General features: G+C 45.0%; 1 protein-coding gene across 6 annotated transcripts in view; it reads right to left on the reverse strand.

Annotated features, from left to right (window-relative positions):
- Nucleotides 1-19,976, reverse strand: part of Snp (Snipper) — an 84,996-nt gene that overhangs the window by 41,402 nt on the left and 23,618 nt on the right. For 3 of the 6 annotated variants that reach the window (XM_065437358.2, XM_065437362.2, XM_065437359.2), the window contains one exon: nt 4,888-4,984. In XM_065437358.2, coding sequence (XP_065293430.1) covers nt 4,888-4,984 — 97 coding nt within the window. Of the gene's footprint in view, nt 1-4,887; nt 4,985-11,551; nt 11,625-19,976 lie in introns of all 6 variants that reach the window. The other 3 variants (XM_065437364.2, XM_065437365.2, XM_065437361.2) reach the window with 2 other exon arrangements.

Raw genomic sequence — 19,976 nt, forward strand, 5'->3', positions numbered from 1 at the left:
CGACTGAAGCTTTCCCATTCCATATACTATGGTATAATTGGTACAGAAAGAGACAAATATATAATGCCGCCTCATTACCAATCACAACACGTGGACCATGCGCTAAAGGTATGAGAAGTTCCATGCAAGACACAACTGAATAAGAATTAATTTTTTCCAAAAACTATACAAGAATGGAATAGGTTACCTGCCGGTGTCGTCAATGTTGTATCAAATGATCTATTTTTTGCCCTGTTGAAGTTACCCAACTACCCCGTTTATTTTACCTTTTGGTTCAATTGCCCATGTATAACTTACCATTCTGAAACTGCTTTTGAACTTTTGTTGTTTTCTTCCTCCCACGTTGGGTAAAAAAAAAACTAAATATTTTGTGAACGTTACTGTTTTGTAAAATTCGCCCCCTCCCCCCCCCACTGTAATGCCTTTTGGCGCCTGTGGGTACTGAATAAATGAATAAATAAATAAATAAATAACTTTGTTTTATGTCAAGACGGGCTGACACGATGTCGTCTGATGCTGTCACTCTCTAGTATGCATATTAAAAATTTTAAAAATCCAGTTTGAATAGTAAGGAGTAGTAGTTATTTTATTTAAAATGATAACAAAAGGGAGGGGTTAATAAAACGCACAGCGAATCAAATAGCTTTGAAAAAAATAGTAAAGCCCATACCAAACTGAGTCAAACATTTTCAAATATGAATAAAAAGAGATGCATACAGAAGCAAATATTTTCGAATATGAGCCATTTCTATCAACTGATAGCAAGCTCATTGCTATGAGGACTGAACTTTGTCACAAGAGTTTGACGTAATAGTTCTGCGGAAACCAGAAAGGTAGAGAGAAGTAATTATTGAAAAGAAAATCAAACATCCACCCGTTCGTAGCAATTGCTACAAAGGAAACCCATACAGGTTCCTGAAAAGAAAAGCCTCCCAGTTGAAGAAAAATTCATCCTGGTCCGGGACTCAAACCCGGGACCATCGCCTTTCCGGGGCAGCCACTCTACCATCTGAGCTAATCAGGCTGCTAGCAGATGGCAGGGCAAAGTCGAATTTGTCAACAACTTGAAGCAAAGCCAAGAGTTTGACGTAGTAGTTCTGTGGAAACCCACAAGGTGGAGAGAAGTAATTAATAAAGGAAAAATCAGACATCCACCCGTTCATAGCAATTGCTACAAAGGAAACCCATATGGGTTCCTCAAAAGAAAAGCCTCGCAATTGAAGAAAAATTCGTACTGGTCCAGGACTCGAACCCAGGACCACCACCTTTCCAGGGCAGCTGCTATACCATCTGAGCTAAACAGGTGGCTAGCAGACAGATGACAGGGCGAAGTTGAATTTGTTGACTCGAAGCAAAGGCAAGAGTTTGACGTAATAGTTCTGCAGAAACCGTCAAGGTGGAGAGAAGTAATTAATAAAGAGAAAATCAGACATCCACCCGTCTCTCTCAGCAGCTGGAAAGTCAACATCAACTGTCCTGACATACTATCAGCCCATGCACAACGCCTCAGTGTTGCCTTTCCTTGCTTGAATAAGAAACACCTGCATCTCGGCATCAGACAGCACTGTTTTTTGACCTCAAGCTCCTTCAAAGAAGTGGTGGCACACTTCCTTTTCCGTTCCTTGCTCAATGTATCAGTCCTTTCTGTTCTCATCCTCCATCACCTCACGTTCGCCCCATGGACCATTTGAAGCATCCTCTTGGTCAGTTGTGCAGTCAACGTCCGACTTTTTCAGACTCTCTAGGGGTCGTGAAAACATTCTAAAAAATTGATGCATCTTTTTTACTGCCCTTAACGGCTCAAACTGCCACGAGCATGTCCTAAAGAGCTCCGGAGGCCTGTCAGTACACTTATTAGGCATATCGATCTTAGTACTGGGACAGGAGATGGTGGGTGCATGCGTGTATAATTAAAGATGACGTATTGGGATTACACTTGTTAAAGGGAAGCGGAAAGGTTTTTCAGAAAAAAATTAGTGAAGAGCAGTACGCCGTGGTTTTCAACCCTCTGAATTCGAATATCGCATCGAAATTCAGTGAAAGAAAGCGCCAACATATTTTATTTCGACGAAAAGTGCAGCAGCAGACACGCCCAGCTCGCGCGCCTCGTTTCCACCTATGATTGGTCGGGCGCCTCGTGACGTCAACAATGGTTCGGCTTGCAGACGACGAGTGAACGCGACAACCATCGCCTCGCTTGCAGCGCTGTCGCTGTCGCGTGCAAGATCACTAGTAAGGGGTTTATACTTGTACAGTCACGGAGAGAATAAAATGGACCACGGGATCTCTGAAAATGTTCAGTTCCCGAGCAGCCTGTAGCAGTAACCAGTAAAACTGCCCACGACAACGTTGTTAGCATATTCTAGTCGAAGTCCAAAATGCAAATACCAGATTGCGTTGTGAGGTTGTGGACATATTCAGCTTTTTCTTAAATTTCATGGTCCATAATATTCTGTCCGCGACTGTACATACTACACGTACGTACATACTTGTACATACTACATGTACGAGCCGATTGCGAAGAGCCGGCCTCTCCAAGAAGCAAAAAATGCTGGTGCAAGCACTGTTTTCCACGCAAACGAAGGCGAAGTGTTAGTATCTCCTTGTGTTGGAGATGTTCTTTGGCAAGTATGTTTTTTGCTAAGCCGCATTCAGCGTTCCAGTGAGTACGTTTCCGGGCAAACAACTGTAGTGTTATGTTCCTGCATGCCTCCTCGTAGAACGTAAGCGGTGATGCGATCTTCAGCATTTGTGCGCTGCCCCAAAGCTGTCGGCAATCTACACAGACGGTTTAAACGCGGGAAAAGTTTACCGGCTGTTGTAGCACGTGTAGTATAGAACCTTCATCAGTGCGCCATCCGCACGCTACTCGTAACCGGCGAATTCCGTCGGCTGCGTGAGATGGTCGGTTTCTTATGTGTGCAAGAGAAGGGGGAGTGCAGCGTCTTGGCGTGAGCAGGCCTTCCAACACGTGTAAACTTTACGCTTGCACTGCGTTATGGTAGCTGCATGCAGGCTGTTTCACAACACACATGCGAATAGAAAATTCGCGGCGCTTGGCGATGAAACCTGCGTCAAGGGTGAGCAATAAACATGCACCTTCCGTTCAGCGTGCTAACAATTTTTTTTTTTAGGAGAACCCAAAGCACGCATTATTGATAAACTCCGGTAGTAATCGTCACGGAAGTGGTTAGAGCACAACACTTGTTCTTGAACGCTTGAAGTTGTTTCGCTTCACAGCAGCCTCCCACTTAGCTGAAAGCTTCTTGTCTTGCAGGAACTAATGGAACATTGGAACATCGTCGTGGCCGCTGGTGTTCGTGGAAGCGTAGGCAGCACAGAACGCCGGCATGATCGGCCTACAAGTTCAATTGATGCTGCGCACGTCAACTACCACTCCTATATACACACAAATAAAGGAATGTAGGGTCGAGCGAAGCAGATTAGGACGGCATGCACGCAGAAATAAGCCCGGTCAGGCACGGTCGCAGAGACTGCGAAGGAGCGGAACACCAGTGTTGACGTCACTAAACCGCGGTTTCCAGTCTCCGCTCGCATCGTCAGCGTCAGCAGCAGCGCGCGGCACTCGACGGGGGGCGGAGCTACAGCGCAATTTTAACTGAGGATTGTGTCGCTCCTAAGTAAAAAATCCCCCCCCCCCCCCCAAAAAAAATTTTACCTTCATGGTTTATAAGGTTCCCGCATCCGTATATGAGTGTCTTATTGAATTCGACAGACTCTTCAGCTTCCCTTTAAGTTTTCCCGCAATACTTCACCCCGTAACACTGCTGTACTGAGGCAAAGCTTACTTTCAGAAACCAATTTAATGCGTCATGCTTTCTGAACTTCGAAGCCATTGGCAAGGATTACAAAACCTGATTTGGCATCACTGCTAACTGCAGCGAATTGCTAACAGTAGCAAATGTCGAAGTAGCTAGGCCTAGCGTTGCTGCGGTGGTCACTACGACTGCCAGTGGATCTGCGTGCGAGAGTGCCGGTTCGAAGCGGAGATAATCAAAAGAGCGGCTGTGGTTCAGACCTGTGGTGACGATAAAAAGTCAAGAAAATCACATGGCGAAGAGTTCTTGCATCCAAAATTTCATACATTCTTATGCACTGAATCTATGGGGCACGTAGTGGTGCCTTGAAGCCGTCCGAATTATCGGGCATGTCCCAAAAATCGGGCGCCTGGAAAATCGGTCGTTAACTGACAACGCCTCCAGCCCACGACACAGAGTCAAAGATGATTCGTTACAATTCCTCTTTATTACTCAAGCCAGCATTAGCGCAACTGTCATTCCCTTTCATTAAATTTACAGCTAATTTTCCCTGATAGAGCACAATTCCCTGTATTTCCAGACTTTTCAAAGCCCCTGAGAATTCCTGGTTTTCCTGGTTGGTAGACGCCCAACCTTGTGTGCCAGAGACAGTGCTACTGCAAGTATGCATACAGTGACAGGGACACAGTCTCAGAGGGGAACTGAAGGATTTGATTTTTGTTAGTCACAACCATATGAAATCAACAGATAATAAAGCCAAGGAAATCATATGGGTATGTATTTTAATTTATTTTAATTGAAGTGTAGAAATGATGAGCTAAAGGGAAATTAAAGCAGCTGAAAAAACAACATTGCACCAATGGGGGATAAACCCACAACCTCCACATTATGTATGTATTGCACTACCAATTGTGCTATGGCAGCAGCTTGTTCCTAGATTTACATTCTCTGGTATGGTTGACAAACAGTGGTAAGGGCACAGTAAAGCTAGAGGCTGGATATGCTCCTGAAGCACACTGATATACATGTCCTGTTGGATCCGAAAAGGCAAAAGGCTGCTGTTAAGGAGCCAAGAAGCCCTGCAAAGTACAAACAAGTAGCCACTCACCGATGCCGCTGTGGTGGCGTCCCAAATGAGGCAGCCCACAGAAGTGCAGTGCATCCAGCTGGGTCTTGGGCCAGTGACCCGTGCAATCTGAGAATGCCTGCACCGTTGTTGTATCGCCATGGAAAAGATACTACAGCCATGTACTAGAACAGCACCGCTTTGTGTAGGGCTATGAATCCAACATACATACATACACATATATATATATATATATATATATATATATATATATATATATATATATATATATATATATATATATATAGGGGGTTTCTTATGTATGTATATAGGGGGTTCAGCCCGCAGGACCCAACGTAACATATGCACGAAAGAGGCGACGAACTTTTTGGAAGACGCGTTTACCTACCGCTTTTGGCTGGTGGACCAGCCTTCGTCAGTGTACTGTACTGTACTCTGACGAAGGCTGGTCCACCAGCCGAAAACGTTAAGTAAACACATCTTCCAAAGAGCTCGTCGTCGCTTTCCTGCATATATATATATATATATATATATATATATATATATATATATATATATATATATATATGAACCTCCTATATCAATACAACGATCAAACCCCGGCCCTCGGTCCCCAGCAGCTGTGAAACAACTGACCACGGCAGTGGTCAGACCTGTGACGCAGGAGAGGGTGCTAAGAATCTCTGGATCCGGACAGCCCACCAGGAACTTATTGTTGAAGCAATGAACGACAATCTTATGGGCAACATTAGGGAGTGTGCAATAGAAGTCGGTGGTAACTTCACTAGACAAGGTAAACGACAATCTTATGGGCAACATTAGGGAGTGTGCAATAGACGTCGGTGGTCACTTCGCTAGACAAGATACCGGTAAGCTATCGCAGGAGACGAAGAATCTGATTAAGAAACGCCAATGTATGAAAGCCTCTAACCCTACAGCTAGAATAGAAGTGGAAGAACTTTCCAGTTAATCAACAAGCGTAAGATAGCTGACATAAGGAAGTATAATATGGATAGAATTGAGAATGCTCTCAGGAATGGAGGAAGCCTAAAAGCAGTGAAGAAGAAACTAGTAATAGGCAAGAATCAGATGTTTGCACTAAGAGACAAAGCCGGCAATATCATTACTAATGTGGATAAGACAGTTCAAGTGGCTGAAGAATTCTATAGAGATTTATACAGTACCAGTGGCACCCATGACAATAATGGAAGAGGGAATAGTCTAGAGGAATTTGGCATCCCATAAGTAACGCTGCAAGAAGTAAATAAAGCCTTGGGAGCTATGCAAAGGGGGAAGGCAGCTGGGAAGGATGAGGTAACAGCAGATTTGTTAAAGGATGGTGGGCAGATTGTTCTAGAAAAACTGGCTACTCTGTATACGCAATGCCTCATGACCTTGAGCGTACAGGAATCTTGGAAGAATGCCAACATAATCTTGATCCATAAGAAAGGGGACGCCAAAGACTTGAAAAATTATAGACCGATCAGCTTACTGTCCGCTGCCTACAAAATATTTACTAAGGTAATCGAAAATAGGATAAGGAACACCTTAGACTTCTGTCAACCAAAGGACCAGGCAGGATTTCGTAAAGGCTACTCAACAACAAACCATATTCCCACTATTAATCAGGTGATAGAGAAACGTACGAAAAATAACAAACCCTTATGTATAGCTTTCATTGATTACGGGAAAGCGTTTGAGTCAGTCAAAACCACAGCAGTCATGCAGGCATTACGGAATCAGGGTGTAGACAAGCCGTAGGTAAAAATGCTGAAATATATCTATAATGGCTCCACAGCCACCACAATCCTCCTAAAGAAAGCAACAAAATCCCAATAAAGAAGGGCATCAGGCAGGGAGATACAATCTCCCCAAGGCTATTCACAGCTTGTTTACAGGAGGTATTCAGAGACCTGGATTGGGAAGAATCGGGGATAAGAGTTAATGGAGAATACCACAGTAACTTGCCATTGGCTGATGGTATTGCCTTGCTTAGTAACTCACGGGACCAATTGCAATGCATGCTCACTGATCTGGATAAGCAAAGTAAAAGGTGGGTCTAAAAATTAATCTGCAGAAAACTAAAGTAATGTTTAACAGTCTTTAACAGTCACTATTCTACTTGGAAGCCCAGTGATCGCCCTTCATGGTTCTCTTCTTTTGTCTCATGCAATCTTGAGCTAGCACATTCACCATGCTTCCCCAACAAATCCAGCAGTCGACTCTACGAACAACCAGCTTCTAACTGCAAGGCTGACTGCTCTTACATTTGAACAAGGCAATAGATTACCACTTGCAGTAGCCTAGAACAGCAAAACAGCAACATCTTGCAGGGCACAAAAAAGGTATTTCCGAGAGGCCGACTTCTCAATGAAGAGTATAGTGCTTCACAGTAGTCATCAGGCTCCAACGCCACAGAAGACACGATTATAAAGTGGCCATAACTTTTTTGGTGATACCCCTTACAGCTGAGTGCAACCCGTCAGATTGGCTTTGATTTCGTGCAGAGGAAATTACTCCAATCTTATCAAAACAAAGCGTGGGTTTTTACCCTTCAATGACTATGACGAAGTGGCAGGGTTCTGGCACAGAGTTGTTGGCCACACAGCAAGTGAGGTACACAGTGCACTACCACTTGTGCTAGTATTTTCTTGCACTTTCACAAGTACGGAATGATTCATGGGGTTTACTATCCCAAGGCAACACTAAGGCTATGAGAAATGCCCCACAGTGGAGGGCCCCAAATTAATTTCTAGTACAAGGGTTTGTTAACATGCACCTGTCTAAGTGCGTAGAAGTGTTAGTGTTCCAGCTGCTCCACTTTCAACCCCAGTGAAAATAGTATGAATAAATGACAAGAATGTGTAATCAAAAACCAATATGCATAAATCATAACAAATCAACTGATATATCTGGACACTTCTGGTATTTTAGATGGGAAAACAGTTGTTGGGAATAAAACATGCAATCTCACTCTCAGCAGCAAAACGTCATCACTGCTGTGCTACCACCACAGTTTGTTTTCACTTTGTTGTAGAGCAAGTACAGGAAATAATTTCACTGGGGTGCAGAAAACTACAGACCTACATAAAGGAGACGACACCACAATGTGCTAACTGCTACAACTTGATTTTCAGGAAACACCCTCCTATTTAACTCATGCATAGTGGTGCCACGTCACCCAAATTTGACCATCCAAAAAAGCTGTCTCGTTATCTAACAAGTAAACCGAAGGGGCACTAAGACACATATCACTATTGGAATAGATAGACTGAGCCTCAATTATCTCTCACACATCTTTATCTTTGTGCTTCGCAAGAACCCGGCGGGACCCATACACCGGCGCACAGCTGCATTCCTGACAGCAAGTTGACAGATGACTGTATTGCTTATTTCTCACGTTTAGACTTTGTTCTCGTAACCGGTCATGAAGACACCTTCCAGTCTGTCCGATGTATTTTTTCCCACAGGACAGCGGAAGCTCATAAACAATAGCTTCTACACAACCCACTGTTGCTTTATGATGATTCGTGGAGCATCCGACAGCTGGCTTATGATACCCCGGCCAGACCCAAACACCGGCTGTGCGCCGGTGTATGGGTCCTGCCAGGTTTTTGCTGCCAGGTACAACTAAAAGGCCATAGCCTTTAATGATTGTTGAAAAGTATAATCTCTGAAAGTGCAGCCCTTACATGAGGTGAATAAACTGTTTACTTAAAATGAATGAACATCCAAGAACACAACGATTTCATTACTGAAAAAGGCAGCCATTGTCACCGCCACTATATTTAAAACCCAGGAGTACCAAATTACCACTGCACTCCTGCCAACCGAGTCCAGAAAATAAAAGTTGTTTTTTGTTTTTCTGGAGTAACACAGCATTCACATGAAAATTATAAAATGACTGCTACTTATCTGTGGCACTCAGTAAATGAAAGGAAATTAAAGGCCTCCCATGACATGCAGCATCTCTACAAGGTCACTGGCACTGATCAAGAAAAAGTGGCAGTTCCGCATGAAAGGGAAAGCATCGATAGCAATAGCAAATTAGTAGACAGCTATACAAAGTAAGAATAGTAGTTTAATCGACCGTACCAAATGTAAATATTTGCATACTAACTAATTAACAGGTATGGTGTCACGCATGCACAGGAGAACATAAACAGAACATAAACGCATCTCACTCGATCAGCACGGACACTTGCTGTCAAGACGCTGGAGTGAGGGAGGGCGGCAGTGGAAGAGAGGCAGCGAATTCGCCTTCGTGCTGCCTCTCACTTCAATGCGAGCTAAGTGGCAGGAACAAAGCGCACGCAAAGTTATGAGCCATCGGCGCATTACTACTACTGATCGCAGATCGCTTTGAGGATAGGGGCCACACGGCCCTGCGGCCAATACGCAGTTGCTGCCGGAGTAGAACCTACACCCCCCCGATACCTTACACACTATGGAAGACAACTCGCTTCCTCCCCACCTTCCTCCCCTGCGTGCATGAGATCAAGCCACCAAACTCTGCTCTCGCATGCATTCACTCGCACCTACTGCATATGGCGCGGGCCAACGATGTTATCGCACTTGGACTTAATGCAGAACATCACGGCGATGGCGACAGCAGAAATACACCTGCAGTGTCCATATAATTGCTATTATCGCAGAGAAGCTACGGCAACTTAGAGAATCCTGCCCAGGACAGGAAATGGACCAAACTAGGGCCCATATTCTGAAACGTTCGCCTTACACGTAACTATCGCCTTGGCCACGCCTCCACCAACGGCGCTTGAATTGGCTCTTTTAGCAAAACCGGAAAATAAACAGCGCCATCTAGTGGTTCCGGCCTACGTCATTTTAAAGGGACACTAAAGGTTACCAGAAACTCAAGTTAAAGTGGTAGAGCAATGTTCTAGAACGTCTAAGGCGTCAATTCAATCGCGAACAGAGCTTTAGTAACCGAGAAATTGAGGTAAATGCATGACACGATTTGAGACCCCCCAGCGACATACCGGTACTAGCCCGATGACGAAAGGACTCCTCATAATTTGTGTTACTAATACTCAACTACTCGTATTCAAAATATCACTTCATTTGATTATAAGACGGGAAAAAATGCTACTTGTCTACGTCTATTCGATTCTAAGAAAAAATAACATTTTGACGTTACCCTTCAGTAATATGGGTGTTCGAAAGGTTTCGTTTTCGCTCGACTCTGCGCGCTCGACTCTGCGCCGCGCATGCTTTGGCGTTTCAGTACTTTCGTTATCGCGTCGTGCTGTGAGGGTTCTGCTGGCTCGCGAAACTTTCATTTGGAACAAGCAGCGAGAATGCCACGTCCATGTGATGTCGTGGGAAGCCCTCGTTGCTTTCCCGCTCCAGAGAGCCGGTGTCGAGGCCGCCGTCATAGTACGCAACAACGCCGGCAGTGCGAGCCCTCAGCAGCAGGCCACGCTCGTTGGTGCTCAAATTGCTGAAGTTGAGCCCACCATCGCGAGCCAATCTGTCGGTGTCAGGGTCCATTGCGACGAGCGTCGAAGTTTGCGTCATAGAATGAAGTACCAGCTTATGGGTGTCTTGCGCTGGAGTTTGAGGTATAGTAGCGGCACCTGGTGGCGGTGCGGGAAACGACATCTGGGTCGTGCCAGCTTGGGTCGTATTGAGCCCTGGCTGTGGCGAAGCACGTTTCTAGGCCGAGTTTTGCGTCGATTCGCACTTTTTTATGCCCTGCTGCGAGTGCGAGAAGGCTCGTCACTTCTCACAGACCACGCCGACCACGCTGCGAGCTCGCCGCAGCCTATAGTTTAACGAAAACGGACTCTCCGTGTGCCGTGGGACGTAATGTGGGACGTAATTCGTTTCTCCTTCCGCTAGCCACCATACTCCCGCTTTCACTCTGCTGTCGGCTCTGTCTTGGCTCTGTTTCTGGCCGCGCGCTTGCGTTTTGCGCAGAAAAGCCATAGTGCCGTCTGCGGACGCCGTTCTACTCACCGATGGCGCAACGTCACTATGAGACCATGATGTCAGTACTCCTCGATCGGAGGGCGGGCGATTTGAACTGCGCTAGAGGTACGCGGACGCTTCAGAACGCATTTTATCTTAAAATAAGTCTCTCTTTGGCACAAAACAAGCGTTTCGAGGTTTCTGTGATGGTATTTTAACAGTTCCCGTTGACTTAATAGTAACCTTTAGTTTCCCATTAATGTCAAGGAGTCGATGGCTGCTCTCGACATGCATTGAATAGACGAACACGTCTTTTGATGTTCGGTTGGTGGTGGAGTGTAGTAGATATGAGAGGTGGTAGTTTATAGTAGTCTTTTTGGCGGCATCTTACATGCATTGTTTTGCGGGGGTATCTGTTGATTCATTTAAAACAAAACATTTCACACTTTTTAAATTTATTTTACCTAATGCAGCCGTAGCCAACCATAGTCAGTGCACAGGCCACCCGCACTGCGGCCCCTACACTTGAAAACAACCAGACGAGCCGATCTGCACTCGCACGGGGCACTCTCTCATGTGATGTGAAGCGTTCAAGAATGCGTGTTGGTATTGCACGCTGACATCACAGGTAAGCAGCCGCTTGATATATTGAGTGCGACTGTCGCGGCGGCGAAACTATCGTGGAAGGTGAATGTTTCAGAATACGGCCCCAGTGGTCCTCAGCCTGAAGTGTCAGAATAGCCACTGAGCTCACCTTCTTCAAGTTGATCCACTGAGTCATGTATGGTGGCACTGGTATGCCCAGGTAGGCACACTGCGAGGGAAGCCTGCATATGCCCACCACCAGTCTACTTAATCACATATTCAAAAAAATTTACAGCTTGAAAAAGCAAGCAGTACAGTTTAAATAAGTAAGACAGGACAGGTTTTAGAATACTATTGTTTCATGTTGTGTTGTGTAGAATAAGGGTGAAAAAAAAATGTGGACAGAACAGACCCTCACGTACAACTAAAGTTTAAGGAATAGTTTCCAAGAAAGTGATGGGGCATGCATGCTATGTCAGAAGGCTGATTCACATGAAAAAGTTACAAAAAAAAGACCTAATGTGACTGAGATAACTTATTTCTTTATCTGTCAGCGCTACTGGCAGGACACCAATGCACATGGCTGATTGTGCGAATATCTGGCCAACCTCAATAATTTCCCTCAACTGTCTGTCATTAGACTTGCTCACAATCACTGCATTATCAAAGAGCGGGGTGCAACTGCAATCTTTTTTACGCTCCTCAAAACAACTTTTTTTTATTACTTGCACTAGAGGTTTCAAAATTCAGCCAATGATATGCAGATTACAATAACAACACTACTTTACGTTTAGCTGCTATAGTGTTTGAGTTATGTGATGCCCAATGGTAAAATAGTCATCATTGCGAGCACTTTTTTATTTAGTAAATTTTCACAAAACGTATTGTGCTTTAGCTTGTTTAGCTCTTTGAAAATCGCAAAGTGCTGATATCCAGCTAGACAGCGTGTATAATTACTGGAACTATGCAAAAATATGAGAACATTTCAACTAACTTCTTTTTTCTCAATTCTCTGAAAAATAACCTCATACTTTCGCAACTACTGCTGAGAGATATAGCAATTTAAAGTAGGTATTAGCACTGTACATATCTTCAAGAGTAATGTAAGCCAAATTTCGTTAGTATAAGACAATTTCAAGTGTACAAGGTTGTTTTCATGCGATGACCTGACTTGTGTACTACCGAAAACAAGTATTCTCTTGCAAGTGAAGAGCCCAACGACCAAGGCGGCCTGTAGGGTCCTTATGCAAAGAAAGCCAACAGAGAGCAAGATGACCAGTTACGACATTATAGGTCTGGCCAAAAAGGTAGAGACAACATTTGGCAACAGCCCAGACAAGAGCAAGGCATTCTGATTCTGTGATTGGGTAATTCTTCGGAGCAGACAGGAAGCAGCTAGCGTAAACAATAATACAGTCATGTCTGCCCTGATAGTGAGCGAGGATGGCACTGATTCCATGGTCACTGGCATCTGTGTGAAGTTCTGTCAGTGCAATCGGATCAAAATGTGCTAAAATAGGAGAAGTGAGGGCATTGATAAGTGCCAAAAAGGCAGCAGCTTGAGGCGAGCCCCATGTAAAAGCAACATCCTTTCTTGAGGTGCACAGTAAGGGGACATGCAATGTCGGTGAAATTACAGATGAAACGGTGGAAATAAGAGCACAATCCAGTGAAGCTTCGTACGTCCTTAGCCGGACAAAGGACAGGAAAATTCTTCACGGTGCAAACTTTTTCAGGATCAGGCTGGGCAACCATCACATTGACGAGATGGCCAAGTACTGTTATTTCACAGCATCCAAAATGGCATTTTGAGGCGTTGAGCTGGAGGCCGGCATTGCGGAATACCTCAAGAATCGCAGAGGGGTGCTGAAGATGGCTGTCAAATGTTGGCAAAAAAACAATGACATCGTCAAGGCAGCACAATGAGGTTGACCATTTCAAGCCACAAAGAAGCGAATACATTATGCGCTCGAATGTGGCAGGCGCATTGCAAAGATGGAAAGGCATGACTTTAAAGTGGTAGAGGCCATCTGGAGTTATGAATGCGGTTTTTTTGTGGTCCAATGGGTCATCAGCAACCTGCCAATAACCTGAGCAAAGGTAAATAGAAAAGAAATATTGGGCGACATGAAGACAGTCGAGTGCGTTGTCTATACGGGACAAGGGATAAATGTCTTTCTTCGTTATCTTGTTGAAGTGTCAATAATCAACACAAATGCACCAGGTGTTGCCCCTCTTCTTCACCAGCACTACAGGAGCAGCACATGGATTAGAGGACGGTGCAATGACATCCTTGGCCAGCATTTTGTCGCCGTCTTTTTGGATTATGGCGCATTCCGCAGCGGAAACACGATAAGGGCACCAGTGAAACAGTTTAGCATTGCCAGTGTGGATGATGTGCCAAACCACTGATGTTTGGCCTAAAGGGTGATTTTCGAGATCAAAGATATTGGCATCTGACAGCAAGACCCAATGAAGCTTGCCTGTCTGCGTAAGCGGGAGATCTGCAGACAAAAGTTTTTCGAAATTGGCACATGGCAACACGATGGTTGTGAGAGAGCCAGAAATAAACTCCGAGGGCCGTCGACGGCTAACACAGAAATATCGCATTCCTGCAATGACGACACGGTGGCAAGCATGATACCAGCAGGTAGCACATGGGTAGAAAGTCCCAAGTTCAAACGAGGCAGACAGGTTTTCGTTTTCGCATACGGTGACCACAGTGCATGGGAGGACAATAGAGTGTGCCAGGACCACATCGAGAATCAGGGAGACAACGTATTCATCATCGCACACAGGAGGAGAGGGATGCAATGGGACGTACCTAGCAGCTTGCGGTGGCCCATGAAGGAACTCTACAGAACATAAGCAGCTGGGAGTGTCGGATCAAAAGGGAGTTTCAGTTGAAGCACACCTGAGGAGCAGTCGATAAGGGCAGAGTGCATCGAGAGGAAGTCTAGGCCGAGGATCACATCGTGAGGTTATTGCGCAAGCACGGCAAACGAAACAGTAGTCTGATGGCCAGCAATGCGCACTTGGGAAATGCACATTCCAAGAACAGCAGATGTGCTGCCATCAGCGACCTATGCTGCATTCTGAATAGCAGGCATAACTTTGCAGAGCTGACTATGGAGAGCTGCACTCATAATTGAAATCTGCGCTCTGGTGTCTACGAGGGCCGTAAATGTAACATCTTCTACTTGAATGTCCAAAAGGTTTCGGCGCACAGGTACAGTCAAAAGAGGATTTTTATACTGGGTCATTGATGCAGCATCACTTCCAGAGCTAGTTTTCTGGAGCGTAGGTGCTGGGCCGTGCAGGGGATGAGGAATGGCATGGTTGTGGCGATAGAGATTGACGGCCTTGTGGGGACAGTGAGCGGCTAAACCTGGAGCATGGAACAGCAGCACCAGAAGCATGTAGGTCAGAGCAAGGGGAAAAACATCGAATGTTGCCTCCAGGATGATGCCAAGATCCAGTGGTCCAGTCCGAAAGTAATGATGAGCTACTGCGGCAGTGACGGGCAATGTGTCCAATGCACAAGCAGTTGAAACATAGGGGTCGGTCGTCTGCCGTTCTCCAGTCAGCCGGGTTTCTGTGGCGTGACGGGTAGACCTGGTTCTGGGTAGTATTTGCAGAAGTATGTTCAGGTGCACGGCTGGAACAAATGGCAGATGATAAACCCAGGTTTGTGAATCCCTGGCAGATGACTGCTTGTATGAGCGACACAGTGGACAGGTTGGCTGAGTGAACGTCTGGAGGGACAGCCATAGGAGCTATTGCTTTGAGTTCACAGCGGAGAATGTGAGTTACATCTTCCGACGGTGTAGACTGCGCAGACATTGGTGGGTCCTCGCATGATGTGGCAGCGGTGTTAGGCAGCCGAAGCAACTGGCGGGTGATGCGGCGGCCCTTCACTTGTTCACATCGTTGACATTCCTTAACTATGGCATTGACCGTCATACAGTCCCTGAATACAAGTAAATTTAATTTAAATGCGTCGTCGGCTATTCCCTTCAATATGTGCGAAATCTTGTCAGCTTGGGTCATTTTTGTGTCAGCTTTTGAACAAAGGCCCAGCACGTCCTGTATGTACTAAATGTACAATTAGGTCGCCATCTGGACACAGGATCCCAGCTCCTTTTTAGCGGCCAGCTGACGGCCAAATGGTCTGCCGAACAACTCACGCAGCTTCACCTTGCAAGCGTCCCGACTTGTAAGATCTTCTTCATGCATCTGATACCACATGCGTGCCATTCCTTTCAGGTAGAAAATCATGTTGGCTAACATCAGCATGGGGTCCCACCTGTTGTGGTCATTGATGCGCTCATACATGTCAATCCATTCTTCAACGTCCAAGCCATCCATGCCAGAAAAGGTTCCCGGGTCTCGTTGGTGTAACAGACTCACAGGAGCCTGTGGCTGCTGCGCCGTTGTCACTTCGGTGGTCATTGCAGAGCAACCAAAACGGCAACTGTTTTGAAGTTCCGTGCTTGGTTGACGGAGCCAGTATGCTGTCAGGTTTACCAAGCATACTGGCTTACAAATTATTATTTTCAAGCAGCGGCGATTGATGCAAGGCTTTTGCGCGTGCCTCTGGCCACTTCGTCGCCGTCGTCTTCGTCCGACCAACAGTAACAGCCCGTTCACTGCCTCTTGGCAGTGTGTGTGTGTGTGTGTGTGTGTGTGTGTGTGTGTGTGTGTGTGTGTGTGTGTGTGTGTGTGTGTGTGTGTGTGTGTGTAACACCACATTAAAGAACTTTTCAGAAATCCCCTGCTGACTTCTTATAGTTTCAACGTAAATATATTTCAGTACTATGAATTTCAGAAGACCAAGCTTTTCAGAATAACGATTGTTATTCAGTTTCCCTGTGATGTTAATGCCTCAGTACTAAGAACTAATATTCTGACATCTGGGTATTCTTAGATTTCCAAGTATCCTTCACGGCAGCCGAAACAGTAGGCTAGCAGACGACAAGGCGCAGAGAGCGGACATCGCAGCGCATGGGTTCGAAAAGCCTGAGAGATGGCACCCAAGAAAAAAAGAATGCAGGCAAGTGGAGACGAGAGCGCATCAGGTTTTGCAAGCAGATGCTCCACCCAGAAAAGTGTTGCCTAGCAACAGAGGCACATCTCTTCCTTCTTTCACCCTTCTTTCTGTGCACGCCTCTTTCTTTCGCACTTCATTAGCAGCCGTGAAGTCTAGCATGCCGTGGCTCCCCAATGTTTTGGCTTGATAACGAGAGCACACACATTTAGAGCGCAGCTCTTATGTGCCTGTTCCTGGGTTGAGTGTCGCTGTCCCTCAGCATAACCACACAAACGCGCTCGTGCCACTACTCGCGCCTTCGTCGCCTTCTTCCACAGCTGGCTATGATGCCGCTCATCATGCCAGCGTTCTCATACTGCCCATCCCTCTGCAAAGGCGAAGGATGGGAGAGTGAAAAACAAGCACAGAGTGGGGGAGGATGGCTGAGATGGTGCCACTTTTAAACATTGAGGGACTACTAGATGTCATCCTAAAGCACAGACAGTAAGCCTTTTAATGCATTGTCGTTCAGATCTGTTTAATGCAGGCAGAAACCACAGTTCGTCCATGAACATTATCCAAGAAGCGGAGCACATGCCACAGGAATGGGATATTGACACATGTACTTGTTTATCTTTTCCGGGTGACTGCTTGTCACCGCCTAACAAATGTTATCACACAGCGCAGGATGCGCCTGCATGTATCAGAAGTTTCTGGAATGTTATAGAAGGTTCCATCCGCTGTCTTTCACAAAACCTTGCGTAAATTGATTGCATGTATGTGCGACGTGAATAGTGTAGAACTTTGTGGAATATACGCGGGTCCCAGCGATTACTCTGGAACATTCGATGCCTGATGTATGAAAGCCAACGTGCTTGACCCGCTGATCAAATTTTCACCGATCGCCGACTGTGTTTGCCGCTTTCGTTGAGGTTTGAGTGTAGCCTGCATTTGTGGGCACAGGTTCGCCCAATTAAGTTAGTTTCACCATTCACAGTTTTGTTGCTCTGTCCTCGACCATCACTACCACGTGACAATATTTTACCACCTTGCTCCAGTGAATCCTCAGCCTCCTTTTGTTTATGTCGAACTTGTCTACATTACTAATGTCCCCAAATACGGATGCTTCCTGTGCTTGGGGCTTAAGACAATAAGGTACACCTCATTAAAATATGTTCATTCATTTCCCTGGCTTGCATGCACAGAGACGAGGTGCCATCTGGACTGCATGAAACGGTACCCAAGCCTGCATGCGCGTTACTTGAGAGGACTGATGCTGCAACATATTTCTTAGATTCTCATTTAGCCAAATAAATACAAATATAGCATAAGTATATTTGCTGTGAAATTAGGCGTTATTTTGAATACATTGATCATCAACACAGTAAACAAAATTATGAAAATATCAACTGATGAAATGCGCGTCATCAACTTAGCACTTTAGGCAAGCATGAACTGAGATGCTGACCATCTGCTGTTTCTCAGTGCTTTATAATTAAATTATGAGCTCTGGACCATAGCATAACGGCGTATTGATGAACTACAGAACATATGATATACAATGTGCAGTCACTGCTAGTGGGAAAACAAAAGCCCATGTCATAGTAGGGTGCCTCGATGCCAGGCTTCTCTATACACAGCGGGAGGTGGCGCTGACATCAAGGCACCCTATGTCATCGCTCTGCAGACTGCCACGACTGGTGCCTCGTGATGCCTTGCGGCACAGGCGCAATCAAAGTGATTGACGAAAAGCATGGCACGTTGGTACCTTGATTGCATGCACTTGCGGTTCCAACTTATCAATGCTGCATGTAGGCACACAGAATATGGAAGGAACCATATTCCATATGGTTCACAACACGCCAAGTGCTCCGCTTATTGCTTTGATTGCACCTGTGGTGGCGCGGAGCGCTTTCACGGGTTCCCTTGTTCCCGCTAGCAGTGGCTGCACCTGCACCAAATAATGGCACTATCTATGCAACACCAACCAATGTCTTCCTACTCAATCTTTCCTGATGAGCACTCCATGATAGGTGCAGAAACTAAATTTGTTACAACAGCTTTCTAGATGGAATAGAGTTTTGAGGGCAAGCCAATATCTGCATTTTCGTGAACTGTTGAATTCACCACACAGTATTCCTTGTCATGTTCATTTTCAGGCAATTTCCCTGAAATTGAAGATTTAAGTTTTCCAGATAATTCAAAAATTTTCATGCTTTCCACATGACCAATGCCCTGAATAGGCTTTGTTTTGCGTTTCGCATATGTCTATGATACATAAATTCCCATACTTTTCAAAATAAGAACTACGTAGCTGGTACACAATTCAATATCCAAAGCACCCCCAGTGGCACCCCTTTTTTCTGATATTCATGTTCAATTTGAACAGCAAGCTTTTTATTCCAGTATTTGAGCATGCTTAACAAGCCATAAAACTGTGACCATAAGCGCAGAGTTATCATTATATACTATCTGCAATGCAATCACCGATATTCTTGGTTAAAAATTCTAGAATGTCGTATTTAAATTATTTTGAATACATTTACACTTATCCCAACATTTAAAAAAAGCAATATTTATACTCTAAATTACTGAGCATGTGACATACATTCAACATGACACAAAGGAAGGGCCTTGCCTAAGCCAATTTATTTTACTTAAAACAATCTAAGAAAAGTGCTAATTCAGCTAGCATTATTTCTGCAAAGGTCATCATTATCAATGGCATACTTATGTGGAAATGCACCTCAGATATCCATTGTCATGGATACCATGGATATGGATAAAGTCAACTGCATAGAGTTTATGCACAATATGTGTTTATTACTATTGCAGATGATCAATTTGCATAAAATTTCGCCAAAATGCAGACCAGTCTTTCCAGATGTAAAACTTCCGAATTCTCCTACTGCGCAGGTGGTACCCTCAGCACCCTTGTGAGCTTCAACATCCAGTCGGGCATACTTTGCAACGTTGCAATGACACTTTGCAACATTGCAATGACAAGACTTAGCTTCAGCAGCCTCACTACTCATAGTCATTAACTTCAGAGTCGTAAGGATGCCTAACTCCTGTAGAATCTCCTCAAAGACAAGCAAATCTTCTTTAGGGTGCCGCTACAAAATCTTGCTGTTGAGAAATTCAGCTGCCCTGAATACAGTGGAGCAACAGCTTTTTCACTAGCATAGCCTCTGCTTGAGCACTGGTGAAAAGTGGAGAATGAGCTGGGGCCAACTCAGCCAGATCCAATGCCTGCTTGTCGTTACACCAGGAAAACTCACCATCTGGGAAAAAGTTGTGAGCCTCATCAAAAGAGAATGAATGGAAAAGTTAATGCCCCATAACTACCATGCCTTGATTAGAATCATTATTTGCAGGGTCGGAGAAATGGAAAACAAAATTTAGCTCATTTTTAGTCACCCTAAAGAACACTAAATAGGAACATTTAATCTGTTTAAAGTGATAAAATGTTCGTTGAGGACACTATTTTCATTTATTTAGTGGTACTGGTAGTTGATTACTGGAAGGAAAAAGAAAGGTAAAAGTTCCATTTTGTTAATTTCGC

The sequence above is a fragment of the Dermacentor albipictus genome, chromosome 9 (assembly GCF_038994185.2).
Source record: "Dermacentor albipictus isolate Rhodes 1998 colony chromosome 9, USDA_Dalb.pri_finalv2, whole genome shotgun sequence".
Classification (NCBI taxonomy): Eukaryota; Metazoa; Arthropoda; class Arachnida; order Ixodida; family Ixodidae; genus Dermacentor; species Dermacentor albipictus.